Raw genomic sequence first — 14045 nt, 5'->3', positions numbered from 1 at the left:
GCCCCCCTCTCTCTCTCACTCTCTCTCTCTCTCTCTCTCTCCTAATATTTGCCTTGATGCCAACTTTAAATGTGAAATGGGCAACATCACAGAGGAACCATGTCACAACGCTTGGAATCACGTAATGATAGCGCCCTCTCCTGGAATTATTTCCAGGAGATATACACTCAGACAAAGCAGGTTATTAAACCCTCTTTACTCTACATTATTGACAATATACTTAAGTCTTTAATATAGTCTTGAAAATACCCACATTCATGTAAAAATTGTAATTGTATCTGTATACTTCCACATTTAGCCTAAATTTTCTTGTAACCTTTCATTAAATTCATTTGTCTTGAATAAATAAACTGAAACAAAGAAAATAATAAATAAATAATTTGGATTGTAGACCCATGTATGACGAAACTACAAATATGTCTTAAGACGCATTTTGCATTAAATTAGGCAAAACACAATAATTATATATAGCCTATACCTTTCCGACTCCATGTGATTGTTTCTCGGCCACTTATTTATAAATACTACTTATAAAACATATTTGAGATTTTAACTAATAGCCTATGTTTAGAAATAATTTCCAATTTATTTTCGCATTCATTTAAAAGTTGATCTTCATACATTTTGTGATACTGAATTCCATATTATCCATTTGCCTGCATATTACGGAATTTGTTTAGTGAATTAAAAACCATGCCGAAATATATTAAAACTTAACGTATCATAACAATATGCATGATTTTTTTTTTCTGTCGAAATTCAAGTCTGCATAAATATCCACAACATATTATTAATGGGACCGGGCAACAGATGTATTTATTTACAATAATTTGTAAGGGGTGAATGCACAAAATACGTAAAATATTTTTAAATCCGTTGTCTTGGCCCGTTTGTCTCTTAAAATGTCGAGACATCACTATTTTCGTTTTTTTTCAAAATCGTATTAACTGAACAAATGTAGCTACGCTAAATGCGTGTTTTATTTGAACATCGCTCTCACCAAGTCAAAATGTGATGGGCGAGCTGATCCATCGTCTCTCCCCGTGAAAGAAAGAGAGATTGATGGCAGGGAACCGATGAGTCTCGCTGATATCAATCGGCTCATTAACTCCAAATACGAAGCCAACCTCCGACGTAATATGTCACTGACCAAAATGCTTCATCGCATAATTCGAAAATGCGCTTTGGTCTGTTCTCTAAACAAAAACGCAAGAGATGCTGAACGTAAATATATTTGGAAACAAGATTTAGTTTACAATGATCATTATTGTCTTTCCAACAACTGTCTTTTTACAGCACAACTGCTTCCAATTGACTGTAGCCTTAGCCTACAGCGTAAAATGTCGTTTTCTGCGACAGAACATAAGGAACATGTTGGTGTTATCATCTGTCCATTTATCCCAAAAAATATTTTTGCTGACAAAGGTCATCAATTAAAAACGCGACAATACAGGTAGTAAGCACTTTTGGTGAACGACAAGCGCGCAGAGCAGCTGTATGAATGACGGACGACGCGCGCGAGGACGGACTACGCTTCATTCGCAGTGTAACGAACTGTTCAAACTGTAAATACTGAGATATTCCGAGGTCAAACACTCCCCTGGGTCGACATTATTGAAATTGGGACATCGCACAGAATAAATAAAACAAACGGATCACTGCTAGCCGCAAGTTAATCCAGTGGCAACGGTCAAAGAGCGATGAACTGTCTGCGATGGGGACGGTTCTTCTTTGTCAATATTTACGTGGAAATTAGCTCACATAAATCGGTTTGAATCGTCAGCCTCAAGTGACTGAATGTGTCACGGGGCTCATTCCTGACTGAGGCACCTTTCAGTCAGACATTTTCGACAAATCAGAGCCTATCGCCTCAAGAGAGCATTCGCTTACGAGAACTTGCCATCAAAACAGATGCGGTGCTCGTGTGTGGGCGCAAGGCTTGGGCTACACACCATTAAGCTCGAGCCGCAGCTGAGTAAAATGTGAAATGGGAGAATTAATCGATCCCAGGACGATGCCTTTTTTCAGTCTCGTGGGAGTATGAATTCGTTTATTCATGAGCGTGTTATGTCACTTCCATTAGGTGGTGGACATTTTTGAGTGTAGCTGAACATACATTTTCATAATTGCAGCCAATATGTCTACAGAGCCCTCAAAAACTTGACGAATCTTTTCCTTGTGTAGGTGTGAACAATAACTCTCATCATCCCATATACCCAGGAAAAACTTCAAAAGCGCTTTTATCTGCTATTTTGCCAATTTCTCGTTGTTTTACCTCAGTTTTTAACATATAATGTATTCGTTCTCTTCTTGAGTGGGCATTTTGGGTCCTGCGTGAAGTGCACGGGCAGTTAGGAGGAGGTGAGTCAGCGCGGGGGATGGAGAGAGCTGGTTAAGGGTCGCAACTGCGTTAATGCTGAGTGGCAGTCGATAATGCCAAGCCGTATCAAAATCTGACCCTTGGCCCTTGGAGCTCTTAAATTATTCGCCACCAAGGTAGAAAAGGACACGCATTCACACTCATAGCTATACGCGCTTTCCTGTTAAGCCCTTTGTTGCATGCCGCATTTTTCTTTAGCCTACCAGAATAAAATGTAATTTCCCTGCCAACTTATAAAAATATTGATACAATCAGGTCTTGCACGTATACCTCTCTGGAGCGTATAAATGCCGCATTTTTGTAAGTGCCACCCATAAAAGGAATGGTTTTGCAGTGAATTTTTTGCATCATTTTTAGCATTTTAGCAAGGTTGGTTGTATATGGTTCTTGAACTGGTTATATGGTTCTTTGGAAATTGTTTTATTTATTTTATTTATTTGTTTGTTTTAAATGTGTTTTCCTTTTCCTTTTCAATGTTTCGTTAGATTGTTTAGATTAACGTATTGGTTCATAAAGCAGTGCCTACCTACATGGTAGGCTACAAAGGTTCTTAAAAAGATTTGGCAATGACATCAGGCTGCAAAACCCTTTAGGTTCTAATTCGAACCTCTTTTCATCAACCTGATTAAGTAGGCTACCTGGAAATAACAACAATAAAAAAACAAATAAACAGCAAACATACACCATAATAGGGTTAGGACAGGTTTTAAAGTTTCATGCCAATTCAAGTGCATGAGTCTATTGGATGCAACCTTTGAAAATATTGAAATAAGTTTCCCACTCTATAATGTGACAGCTTTGATGCTGCCATTTCGAGTGTGGCTCGTGGGACTTCAATATCCGCACTGCAACTAATCCAATTACACGAATCATAAACTGTGATTGGCCGGATTGCTGTTGGCTCTAATGCCACGCCAGTTTTTTCCAATTAGGCCTATTCCTAAAACCTACAGTATTCATGTAAAGGTTCTTAACCACGTCAGACGAAATTCTTATCTCGAAAAGCGTAATTGCGACAGAGAGAACGCCAAAGTATGGCTGCACTCGTCATGAAACGTCTTGACTGTTTTTGGATTATTTGTAGGTCAGTTGAGTCAACTGATGCTACCTGTACATGCACATAATTAAAAAAAAAAAATGTTAATTTGAAAACATCACATGAGAATGACGTTAGAGACAGATGGATGAAAGTCAGGGGCGGCAGGAGACAAAGAGGGGAAAATTGAACGAGCTTGGGAAATTGAGCGGAAGTAGAGCAGTGAAGCTGAACCGCCTGCGTCACGGTGGGTGCAGCAGTTCGGTCTCTCTCCAGCTCTGATTAAGGCCACCTCGCAAACAATCAACAGGCCAAAAGGGTCTACTAAGTAAGTGACAGTGTCAAATTATGCTAGGTACATGGTGTACTCTATAAATACATCCTATGTATTTCAGATAAACGGATATTTAAACTTGAATGTATAATGTTCAAAAAAGCAAATCACCAGTGTTTAATCAACTCGGCTACAATTAGATTTAATTTCTGTATGAGTTAATTTAGCAGTGGTGCTTTCACTGTGTTCCACAGTGCTCCGTTCTTAATGGAGAGACTGTTTCATTCATGCAATCTCTGTTCATTCATCAGAGCACCGTAGCGTACCCTCTGACTTCAAACGAGACACGAAATTCTTATCAATGGAGAGTCTGACGTCAACAGCGGCGGGATGACTCGATGATCACGTGTCCTCACGCGTCTATACAAATGGGAGTTGCGCTGTCCGTGGTCCTGAAAAAAATCACGCTCTGCATTCATCTCTCAACAAGACAGATCGAAGTGTGTTTCAAATAATTCTTGTGGGAAGCAAACTTACTTTAACTCAAGTTTTAAATGAACTTAAGGATAGCGGTTGTTTCCAAACCTTTTCCAAGAAGCACAAGGTTTTGAGTTCCAGCTAATTTGTTCGGGAAATCAGGTGAGTAAGTGCACTGCCATTCCTACACGCACTCGATAAATAGTTTATAGTTCCCTATAAAAACAAAGAGAAGCTACGAAGGACTAGAGATACGTTTTCCCTTGATACTTACCTTGAGATGATGTTGAATCTCCGTGCAAGTCATTCGAGGAGATACAGGTCGACCGATCAACAAGCGTTTCATTCATAAATTTCTAAACGCCCCCCCCCTCTTTTTACAACATCCGCATCAGTATTTTTCCGACAAGGTAATCTTGATATGTGATGTCTATGTTTTGTCTTTGTATAAAAAAAAATAAAAAAAAAGATTTTTGGATCGTGTGCGTAGGAATGAGGGTTTTGAAGAAATCTTAAGAGTTCGCTGGAAGTTCTTTCTTTGAAAATCGAAAGAAGGGGCGAGAGCGTACAGATTTGGATGTAAATGAACGGTGATATTGCTTTTATATGAATGAATAAAAAGAAAAATATATTGACTGACATAGTAGGTTTCCCCCCGCAGTTTGCATTTTAGGAGAGAGTGAGAGAAAGCACTGGTGAATTTAAAAGGTTTCAGTTAGGCATGCTTCCGATTCCCTTGTAAGTCAAGAAAGACAATTTACACTAAATGTAGTTTCAATATAGTCATTAACCATATGTCGCCTTGCTGTGGCGTTTCGCTAATCCGACTCGAGAAGTGATAGGTGAAGAGGCAACCAGGGAATTCGCTCAGTATTGCCTTTATATGTATGTTTCCGTGTGTACTCACTTTAATTAAAGCACAACAATTCATTGAATTTAAAAACTGATAATATATTGTGGTGTGACCTACTGTTGTAAAACAAGCGCACGTTGTAATATTCTACCATACTAATTTAGTTAAACAGATTTCAGCTCTCGCACGTTATACTGCTGTAGAGACGAGATGTTAAAATATAAGCGTCAGTAAAACGTATAGTCTTGTTAATGCTCAGAAAAAGTAAAAAGACAGATTAATCACCATTTTTTTTCTTTTGTCTTTGTAAGGTGCTCCCCTCTCCCCCATCCTGTCCTCTCTGCATGGTCATGTTCTGCTGTTGCTACCCCTCCAGCACCTCAGCTCTCCTGTTAGTCCTCCTCAGCCTCACCCCACTGCTGGCCCTGGCTGCCCCTGCACTTCAGCAGAGATCTTTAGTCAGCAGCAGCATCGATGATGCTCTCAACTTGGCAAAAGAGGACCCGGGGGCAGCAGAAGGAGCTGCTTGGACACATAGGAAAGTGGACAGCCTGCTCCAGAAACCCTTGGGACAGGAACATGTCTCAGATATGGACTCTGCCAGTTCTCTAGCCTCGGTTCTGCTTGAGGCTCTTGACCACCCAGTTAGAGAGAAGATGACCCAGGGGGAATCTGAAGAAGGACTCGTGATAGAGGCAACAAGGAATCAGGGAAACCTTGAGCAGGACACAGAGAAATTGTCAGAGGTAATACAGCAAGGGGAGGAAAATTGGGGACAAGAAAAGCCAAAGGATGAAGTGAATACGGCTGAAAGAACAGATGGGCGGAGTCAGTCTAACGTTGCCAACCCCCTCCAGCGCAAAACTAGGGGCTATTTCCAAAATATTGACCTCGGACTGCAAGATAATGAGATCCTCCCACCTCTAAAAGGCTATAAAGCCTATAACCAGCAACTGGCCCAGGTGACCAAGAAGCTTAAGTGGCAGGAGGAGCGAACGAGAAACCCATCCCAGCTTGACAGAAACTTCATGGATGATTTCGATTTTGTGGAAGAGGAGGAGGAGATTCTGACCCGCAAGGAGGAGGAGGCACGGGCACGGGCAGAGCAGGAGGAGGTGAGGCGGCAGGAGGCAGAGGCACAGGAGGCGCGTGAGGAGGAGCAGAGATTGGCAGACATCGCCTCTGACATGCTTCTGGACTACATGGGCAGGAAGCAGAAAGCATCATCCTACATGAGAGACATGAAGGCGGTGGCTCTTCTAAACAACGTGGCTGAGGACAAGCGCTCAAACGAGGTGGAGGATAATGACGACGATGATGAGATGGATCCCCAGACCATCGACAAGTTGATAGAGATTTCCAGCAAGCTGCACTTGCCTGCTGACGATGTGGTCGAAATAATCAGCGATGTTCAGGAGAAGAAGAAAAAGAGGAAGGATTTACCCCCGAGCAACACCCCTCGTTTCCGCCCTCTAGTTCCTCTCAAAGCCAAGCCGAGGCCTCAGGCATATCAATATCCTAAGTCACCTAAGAAATCCTCTTATACAGTCGAGCCATATAAGAAATGGTACAAGGAGAAAAACAAAAGCAAGCTCAGCAAGCAGGACTACTGGTTTAAGCCGCAGAAACAGTTTCTGGCCTATCCTTCGTTCCCCTATTATCAGAAGCCATATCGAGCCTATTACCCGGTCTTCTTCCCACCCACCAAGCCGCGGTTCTATACAAATCCCGGTCTGTCATTTGACTACAACTTTGGGGGCTCCATGGGGTACGGTCTGAAGCCTCCAAACCGTAGGTACAGAAACAGGCCCAAGGCCAGGGACTGGAAATGGGCACAAGCCCCGCAACGCTCCCAGAGCCCATATCCACAGCCGGACACTGTCATATCTAATTACATTCTCCCCCATCCCCGAACTTACCAGGCTCTCCCCATGCCCAAACCACGTTCTCCTCCAAGCGGGAGAGTACCTTCCTACATCTACCCACCAGACTATGTGTACGATGAGCCGGAGTCTCCACAGGAGAGTGATGAAGAACTGGAGAACTTCATTGAGAAGATTTATTACAATCGTAGGTTATTTTAGTCAGCTGGGAGTTCAGGATATTCTAAAGTGATGAAAGAGTGAGGAGAAAAAGCTGACAGGGAGTTTGAGTGACAGGGCTGTGAAAAGACAGTTAGGTGTTTCTTCTCCACTCTTGTGTTTTGATACATTCCAAATCAGGAACGGAAGAGATGGTGCTGCTATATCAGAACCTATCTGCGTGCACTCATTTGGTTTCTCTCGCAGTTTACATTTTAATTTGGTGAGAGAATAGACAGGTGAATTTGTAAGGTTTCATTCAGGTATGTTTTTGGTTCTCATGCATGTGGGGAAAAAAGAAGAAAAAATTACAAAAGATAAAACAAAAAGAAACCAAAAACAAGCAGACAAAATGGTCAAAGAAAACATTTTGGTGCCAATTGCAAGAGTCCCATGTTTATACAAAGATTTATTTTCTTTAGGAAACACTTGATTAATTGAAAAGCAAAACTTGGGGTTGAATTCTTGACACTGCAGGGCACAGTAATAATTGCAATGGCACTAGTTACACAAACAAGTAACTGTCAAATTATTACAGAAACAATGCTTGAAACTAAATCTTCCATTTTATTCACAGAAATGCAAAATGGTGAATATCTTTGCTAGGTCGGTGCCCTGTCAATCTACTTGGTTGGAATACCTGTACACGTGATTTACTGTAAACTTAACATCTTGCCAAAATTTCGAACAAATTTTAAAAATGCCCCTGTTGCTATGGGTTACCTCCAATGTTCCTGAGAGCCAACAGAATGCTGTATAGTAATGTTTGGTCCTAAAAATAAGTTTTGACATGTCTGAAGTTTGTGAGGAATACTCTAAGGGTGAACAGTTTGCACGTCTATCTGTATTTGCATCTTTAAAAAAACAAAACAAAAAAACAAATAAAAAAAGACAAATTTGGGGAAAATTTCGTTGATCAAACTGTGATTATTTTAAAAATGAATAAAAAACAAAAAACAAAGAAAGACAACTCTAATTACTATAGCAAGTGTTTTCATCAGTGAACTGTCTTGTGAAAGGAATTTGTTGTTGTCAACTTCCCGATTGTAAGTTGTACAGTGTCAAATAAACAACTGTGTGTGCAATGTGTAAATAACAGCATGTTGATTACTAGTTTTGCTATATGACGAAAATAAAAGCAATTATTTTATTAAAGTCCACTTTTTTAACAGATGTCTTATTGGAACGTCTTTGATCAGATCCTGAGCAGAAATTAATTCATTTCTGTACCACAGAGGGTTCTTGCCAGGACGATATATGCCGTTTCTTATCTCACCTGTAGCAGAAATTGCATTTGACGTCACAGAGAGTTTGAACCAGCATGCCCAGTACATCTTTGAATTTGATCTGTATTTTCCACAAGCTTTTTGTCATGCCGTGTTACAGCAGAACACTGAAAACACAAACTGACTGACTACAGAGACCATTTATTCTCCAGCTACTCAAGTACCTACATCTTCCTGAGAAGATCTCTAATGAAACACATAGATATGCAGCTCTGTTTCTTAAAAACCTTTACGAGTCATGATTGCATTACTCATGGCATCCTGTTCCGCAACAAACATTCATCGGAAAATGCTGTGATTATTAAAATGGAACATGTTTACCAAGCATCAGAGCAAAACATGTACAGAATTATGTGAAAGAAGATGTAAGTGCATCTGAATGCAGGCTTTAACTAGCATGTTTTCAACCTCCTGAGAATGATGCTGTTCAATAAGACGCCACTAGATGAAAGTCATTCGCTAATAAAAAGAACTTAGAATAATAAAAGGCTAGTAATGTGAAGGGAATAGACATGGAGACACACTGAGACCAAATGAAAGAGAGGGGTGGGGAGAGAGAAAGCTGCAGTGATTAATGAGTCACATGATTGACGGGTGAGTCATCTACTGCCATGCACCACTGCAGAACCTCAAGCACTTATACCCTCTCCCTCTCTCTCTCACACACACACACACACACACACACACACACACACAGGCACAAACACCAGCCCACTCCCCCACACCCTGACTTTGGACACAATGCAGAACTCAATTATGCTTAAAAACACCTGCATTAGGCAAGACGCAAACACACCTATTGCCAGAAGGCCTTGCGGTCTAATTCAAACTACACAGCATTTGGTTAAAACACCACTAAGACCTCACGGCGACCGATAATAGTGGGATTTAACCCCAAATAGATGTTCATTATCGTGCTGATGCACTCTAAACATCTACGGCTTCCCATCCAGCAGCCCTTAGTGGTCGATCCGGCTGCAAATTAAGCATTGCGGCGACAGACGGCCGCTTGAAAATTTTCCATTAGTGACCAGAATGCAGCGGCTATGGGGGACAGTTGTTTATGAGCCTCTGATGTGTTTCTCTCATTCCTTTTCTTTCAGCTTTTGTGTCGAAAACGCAGAGGGCCACGAATGAGCATAAGTGCGGCGAAGTCTCACGGCGCTGCTGTCGGAGGCTGGTGAGTCATGGCCACTTACGTTCTCCCTCAACTTCCATTCTCAAACAGTTTCACTGAAATATGCAAAGAGTCTGTTAAGTTACGGCGGTAATTACTGTAAATGGACGCCTGACTCTTCAAAACCTTCACACATGAAATGTTCCGAGTCATTAATGTACGCCACAGCTCCATCTGTTGCTCAGGCACGTGATCGCACGTACACACGTGTGCGCATGCAAAAATCAGGCATAAACACAGCCTGATGGCAGTGGAGCCAGTACTTCTGAGGTAAAAAGTGTCTGATAATGACTGTGACTCAGAAAGCAGCTCTAATGATGCATTCTACCGAGCTGACCGACCAACACAGCACGGGAAAAAACACTCTTGGATGAAACTTTCTCTAAGGTGCTTCAAAGTGCCTTGAAGCTCTCTGCTGCCTTTGTAGATAGACAGCCCCCATTTATGCCCTTCCTGGATTTCAGTGATTAGCCATAATTGAACAGAATCATTTCAATCTCGGAGAGGTTGATAAAAAAATGCTAAAATAAAAAATTCCTCTTCCCCCGATCCTTCTCTGTATGCCAAACCTTTATGCATGATGATAATTACCTTGTAATTACCATTCAATTATACCCTCTGCTCTCACCGTAAGAGCTGTCAGTGTGTCCGTTAAGAGCTGATTGCCAGAGTCTGCCGTTGTGTCTCACAGGATGTGCTTTTACGATGGTTTTTGGCATCAAACGAATGTACCTGCACTGTCATGTTGTAATATATGGCGGTGGATACAGCTTTAATATGTCACGTACTAGAGGTTTCATTTTAAAGACTGTGTGAAATGATTTTCTTTCGGAATCAATTCAAAATGTTCCATTTCACCCGCCGGGGGAGAATGATCTTTGACAGCACTGGCGGGGGAGGCAGGCATCAAGCTCTCGGCTCCCAGCATGCACCAGCAGTCATGTTTCCATTAAAGAGCTTTGTGTGCTCTGACAGTAAAACAAAAGGAATGCCATCTATCAGGTTGTAAAGTCTGATTAATGTGGCTTGCTATCTTTATTAAAGTGTATTGATGTAAATGGAAGTACAGAAACTGTGTTATGACACGCAAGCTAAAAAGTGTTGATCACGATCAGCACTGCAGAAACACCTGCAGAAGGTTAACAGTGAGTGGAAAAACAACATCAACATTTCATTCATCTGCCGGTTGGGTCGGTGCCGCATTTAAAAAAAGAAAAGGAGGAGGTGAAGAGGGTTGAGGAGCTGATGGAGTCAGAGAGAATGGAGGGAGCGCATGAAACCGAGAGAATAAAGGTGAAGGTCTGAGTGACTCACTCTCTATAAGTACTTATCCAGCAGCTCTGTAAAGTGGCGGACCACCTTCACAGTAACAAGCTCATTGCCTGGCTTCTCTAGCACTGAACGCTCTCATATATACGGGTGTTTCTGCAACTGTGGGCACTTTTTTGTCCCAGGGGTTGATTTTTTTTTTATTAAAGGTAATAGATTTCAAATAGATTTCAATGCTTTTCTTTTTGATGTAGTCTATCTCTTTTTTTTTTGCCATGCCTTCATCATATTTTTGGCACACACATATACATATATATACAGTATATATATATACACACACACAGTATATAAAAAATATAATTTGTCATAATTTTTAATGTTTTACATTTCCTTTTACATACTTTTTTACATTTTCAAAGAGTAACAGTAATTATAATTATTATTAACTTACTTTTTAGTCAACAGTGTCTGTGAAGAGCTATATGAAATACGAGACATGATGAGTGAAGAAAAAATATGTCTGAGCTCACAGCTTTGGTTAAGCAATTTTAATGAATCATGTTAGGATATGTTACATTTATTTATTAATTAAACATTTAAAATGCAATTTCCATCACAGAATGTTATTAAACACAAATTGCGTTTAATAAAATTCTGTTTTGGAAACAACATTTTAAATATGTTTGAAATGTTTTCAGTGGTTACAATTCATTTTAATGTGTACATTGTATTTAAGTTGTGAGTAATATTAATTAACAATGTGTTCTTACTAGGGTTAGGGTTAAGATTAGGGTTTAGTTTAGGGGCAGTTGCATGTGATTATGCAAAATGTACTGTTATTACTACGTGCATGTACATGTAACAAGGACACTGCAAAATAATTTTGCCTGTTTATTAAATATTTTTATTAAAATATGTTTAAACATGCAAGATGTGATGAAAATGACAATGCAGAAAAAAAGTCCTTTGATAATGTGTGCACATACTGTTGGATATCGTCAACAGACAAATTACATGAGAGTGTTAAAAGTGTGTTTTAAGAGAGTCTATTTTCTAAAAGCCCACAGGGACAACACTTGAACACACACTCACTCTTTGGTACTATATTAGGTCCACATTGTATTTGCAAACAGCCCTCTTGTCTCGAGGGCGTAATCCATTTGATGTTTACATCAAGTGCTATTGTGGCAGATGGGGTAAAATGTCCCTCAGGGGTGTTTATCCTCAGCTGGGGAGTCCAGACTGCTGACTGACCGAGGCAGACGAGGCCTGACACCTGAGCTCCACTGCTGTCACTCTTTACAGCAAATCTCCTTGTGAGCCATTGAGATGCATCAAATATTGAATGGCCACAGTTTCCGTTTCGTGAGAAGAAGGGGTTAGGGAGAGAGAGAGCAGATAAACAAAAAGAGGTTGCTCTCACGGAAACAGGAGGTCAGTGAGATGGCGGGGATGGTTAACGACAGCCAAGCGGCCCAAGTGGGGTAAGTGAGCTCTCCATGAGTACAACACTTAACTGCTGATGTTTTGCTAGTGTCAGGCTGAGTTAAAAGGTCTCGGCTGGGGAAACTCAAGCCTCTGAGTGTAATTCGTAGGCAGATGGATTAATTGATAACCTCCCGTTGAGGGGTAAACAACAGTAATTGAGACTGACTGTCAAGGCACTGTCTAAGGAAAAGCCCAGCCATGTGTCAGGGATTTTATTAAAATGTAAAAACAAATAAACAAAAACAATATAAACATGTTTTTTTTTTTTTACTCTTTACTCACTCTTTCTTTTAAAAATACAGAATGAGTACGACTGACCAAAGTGACAAGGAACAAAACTCTCCACAGGACCAACAGGAACAGGTCAGAGTTTTTCTTTATTTTCAATGGACCAATCAGTTTATTTAATTTACATTACCGAAAAAGCAACAAGACACAGCATGCATGTTTACATATAAAAATGCTTAAAAGGCAGCGTAAGTGAATGCAAAAACGTGCTCTGTGTGAACTGTCTCTAAACACTGTCTCGAAACAACATGGGTTGTTTCACAGGCCGTTTCATGCGAGGAAGGGAGCTGTTGTGTTACACAGGAGAAATCTGAATCCGGCCAGACCCCAAACATTGCACAGGCCTTGGCAGCGACTCCTGTACACACACACAGTACGTCTAAACCTGTCACTGTTAACCAGCTGATAAATGCTTACACTGATAATAAGGATAAGGTACATTAAAAATGCTGAACAGTTTGTCCTTGTGCAAACGTTCGGCACTGAAATGCTAATGCTGTGTACTCAGGAGGATGATGGGAAACGGCCAGCACACAGGCCTAATTTAGCCTACTCTTGGCTATTTTGGGATGTTTGTTCTGTGGTAAAAATAAAAATTAGGCTATATATAGAGTGAATAAGACTGATAGTGCTCACAGATCTTGTTTGCTTAGGTGTGAAGTAATGAATTTATAATGAGCGTGCTCTTCAATAGCTATAGGAGTCGCCCTTGAACTCTGCTGGTACTGCTTGAAATCTCTCCCCATCGAAGACCACAACATACCTCAGGTACAGTGAGAAACTCATGTTCGTGCTTAATATGCGTCTATATCAAATATAGGGCATGCTTTAATAGATTTATGATCTGGTTTGCCTGCCTTTTTAGGACTAGATAGAAACTGGGGTTGGATTTCATTGATCTGGCATGCATTCAGTATCTTGTTGCAACCATGGTTGTAAATTATGTAGCCGAGTTAGCGTTGAAAAATATAACGTGTCATTCCCGCATGTGTCCACTAGATGGCGGAGTTCAGTAAATGTTTTGTTTCAGTTGCAGGCCGACAGTGAGGATCTAACACTGCCCCCCAGTGGTGAGCGTTTGCACTACCAGCGAGACCCCAGACCTCATTTTGGAGTTGCCCACTCCTCTCGCTCTGTGTCTTTTCCCTTGTGGGACAGTGATAGGCCGAGGGAGATGAAGAGGGGAGAGGAGGAGGAGGAGGAGGCCGTGGAATCTGTCAGCTGTTGTCCTCACTGCCATCTTGGGCTGCCACGTGATACACTAAGCTGGCATGAGGTAAGTAGACACGCCAAAAGTTTTCAGAATGCAATACTAGTGTACTACATTGTATATTGCCAAAAATTAAATAAAGAAATAAACTTAATTAATATTTAAACTGTATACTGTACGTTATACATTGTATAATGCCTATATATTTATTTTACACACACACACA

The 14045-nt window shown here is 40.8% G+C and overlaps 1 protein-coding gene and 1 long non-coding RNA gene across 4 annotated transcripts in view; both read left to right on the top strand.

Annotated features, from left to right (window-relative positions):
* The window catches only part of LOC107676019 (uncharacterized), a 35118-nt gene extending 27632 nt beyond the window's left edge, over positions 1–7486 (top strand). For 2 of the 3 annotated variants that reach the window (XM_016470541.1, XM_016470542.1), the window contains exon 2: positions 5332–7486. In XM_016470541.1, the coding sequence (XP_016326027.1) occupies positions 5365–7104 (1740 nt within the window). In that variant the 5' untranslated portion in view covers positions 5332–5364 and the 3' untranslated portion in view covers positions 7105–7486. Of the gene's footprint in view, positions 1–4158; positions 4330–5331 lie in introns of those variants that run through there. The other variant, XM_016470540.1, reaches the window with a different exon arrangement.
* Positions 7487–12236: 4750 nt separating this feature from the next.
* On the top strand, positions 12237–12957 carry LOC107676006 (uncharacterized). Its single transcript, XR_001632672.1, has 3 exons — positions 12237–12317; positions 12624–12684; positions 12874–12957. It is a non-coding gene; the product is annotated as an uncharacterized LOC107676006 (long non-coding RNA).
* The last annotated feature ends 1088 nt before the right edge of the window (positions 12958–14045 follow it).

The sequence above is a fragment of the Sinocyclocheilus anshuiensis genome, unplaced genomic scaffold (assembly GCF_001515605.1).
Source record: "Sinocyclocheilus anshuiensis isolate Anshui unplaced genomic scaffold, SAMN03320099.WGS_v1.1 scaffold2012, whole genome shotgun sequence".
In the NCBI taxonomy this organism is placed as follows: Eukaryota; Metazoa; Chordata; class Actinopteri; order Cypriniformes; family Cyprinidae; genus Sinocyclocheilus; species Sinocyclocheilus anshuiensis.
This window is presented reverse-complemented; position numbering and strand designations above follow the sequence as displayed.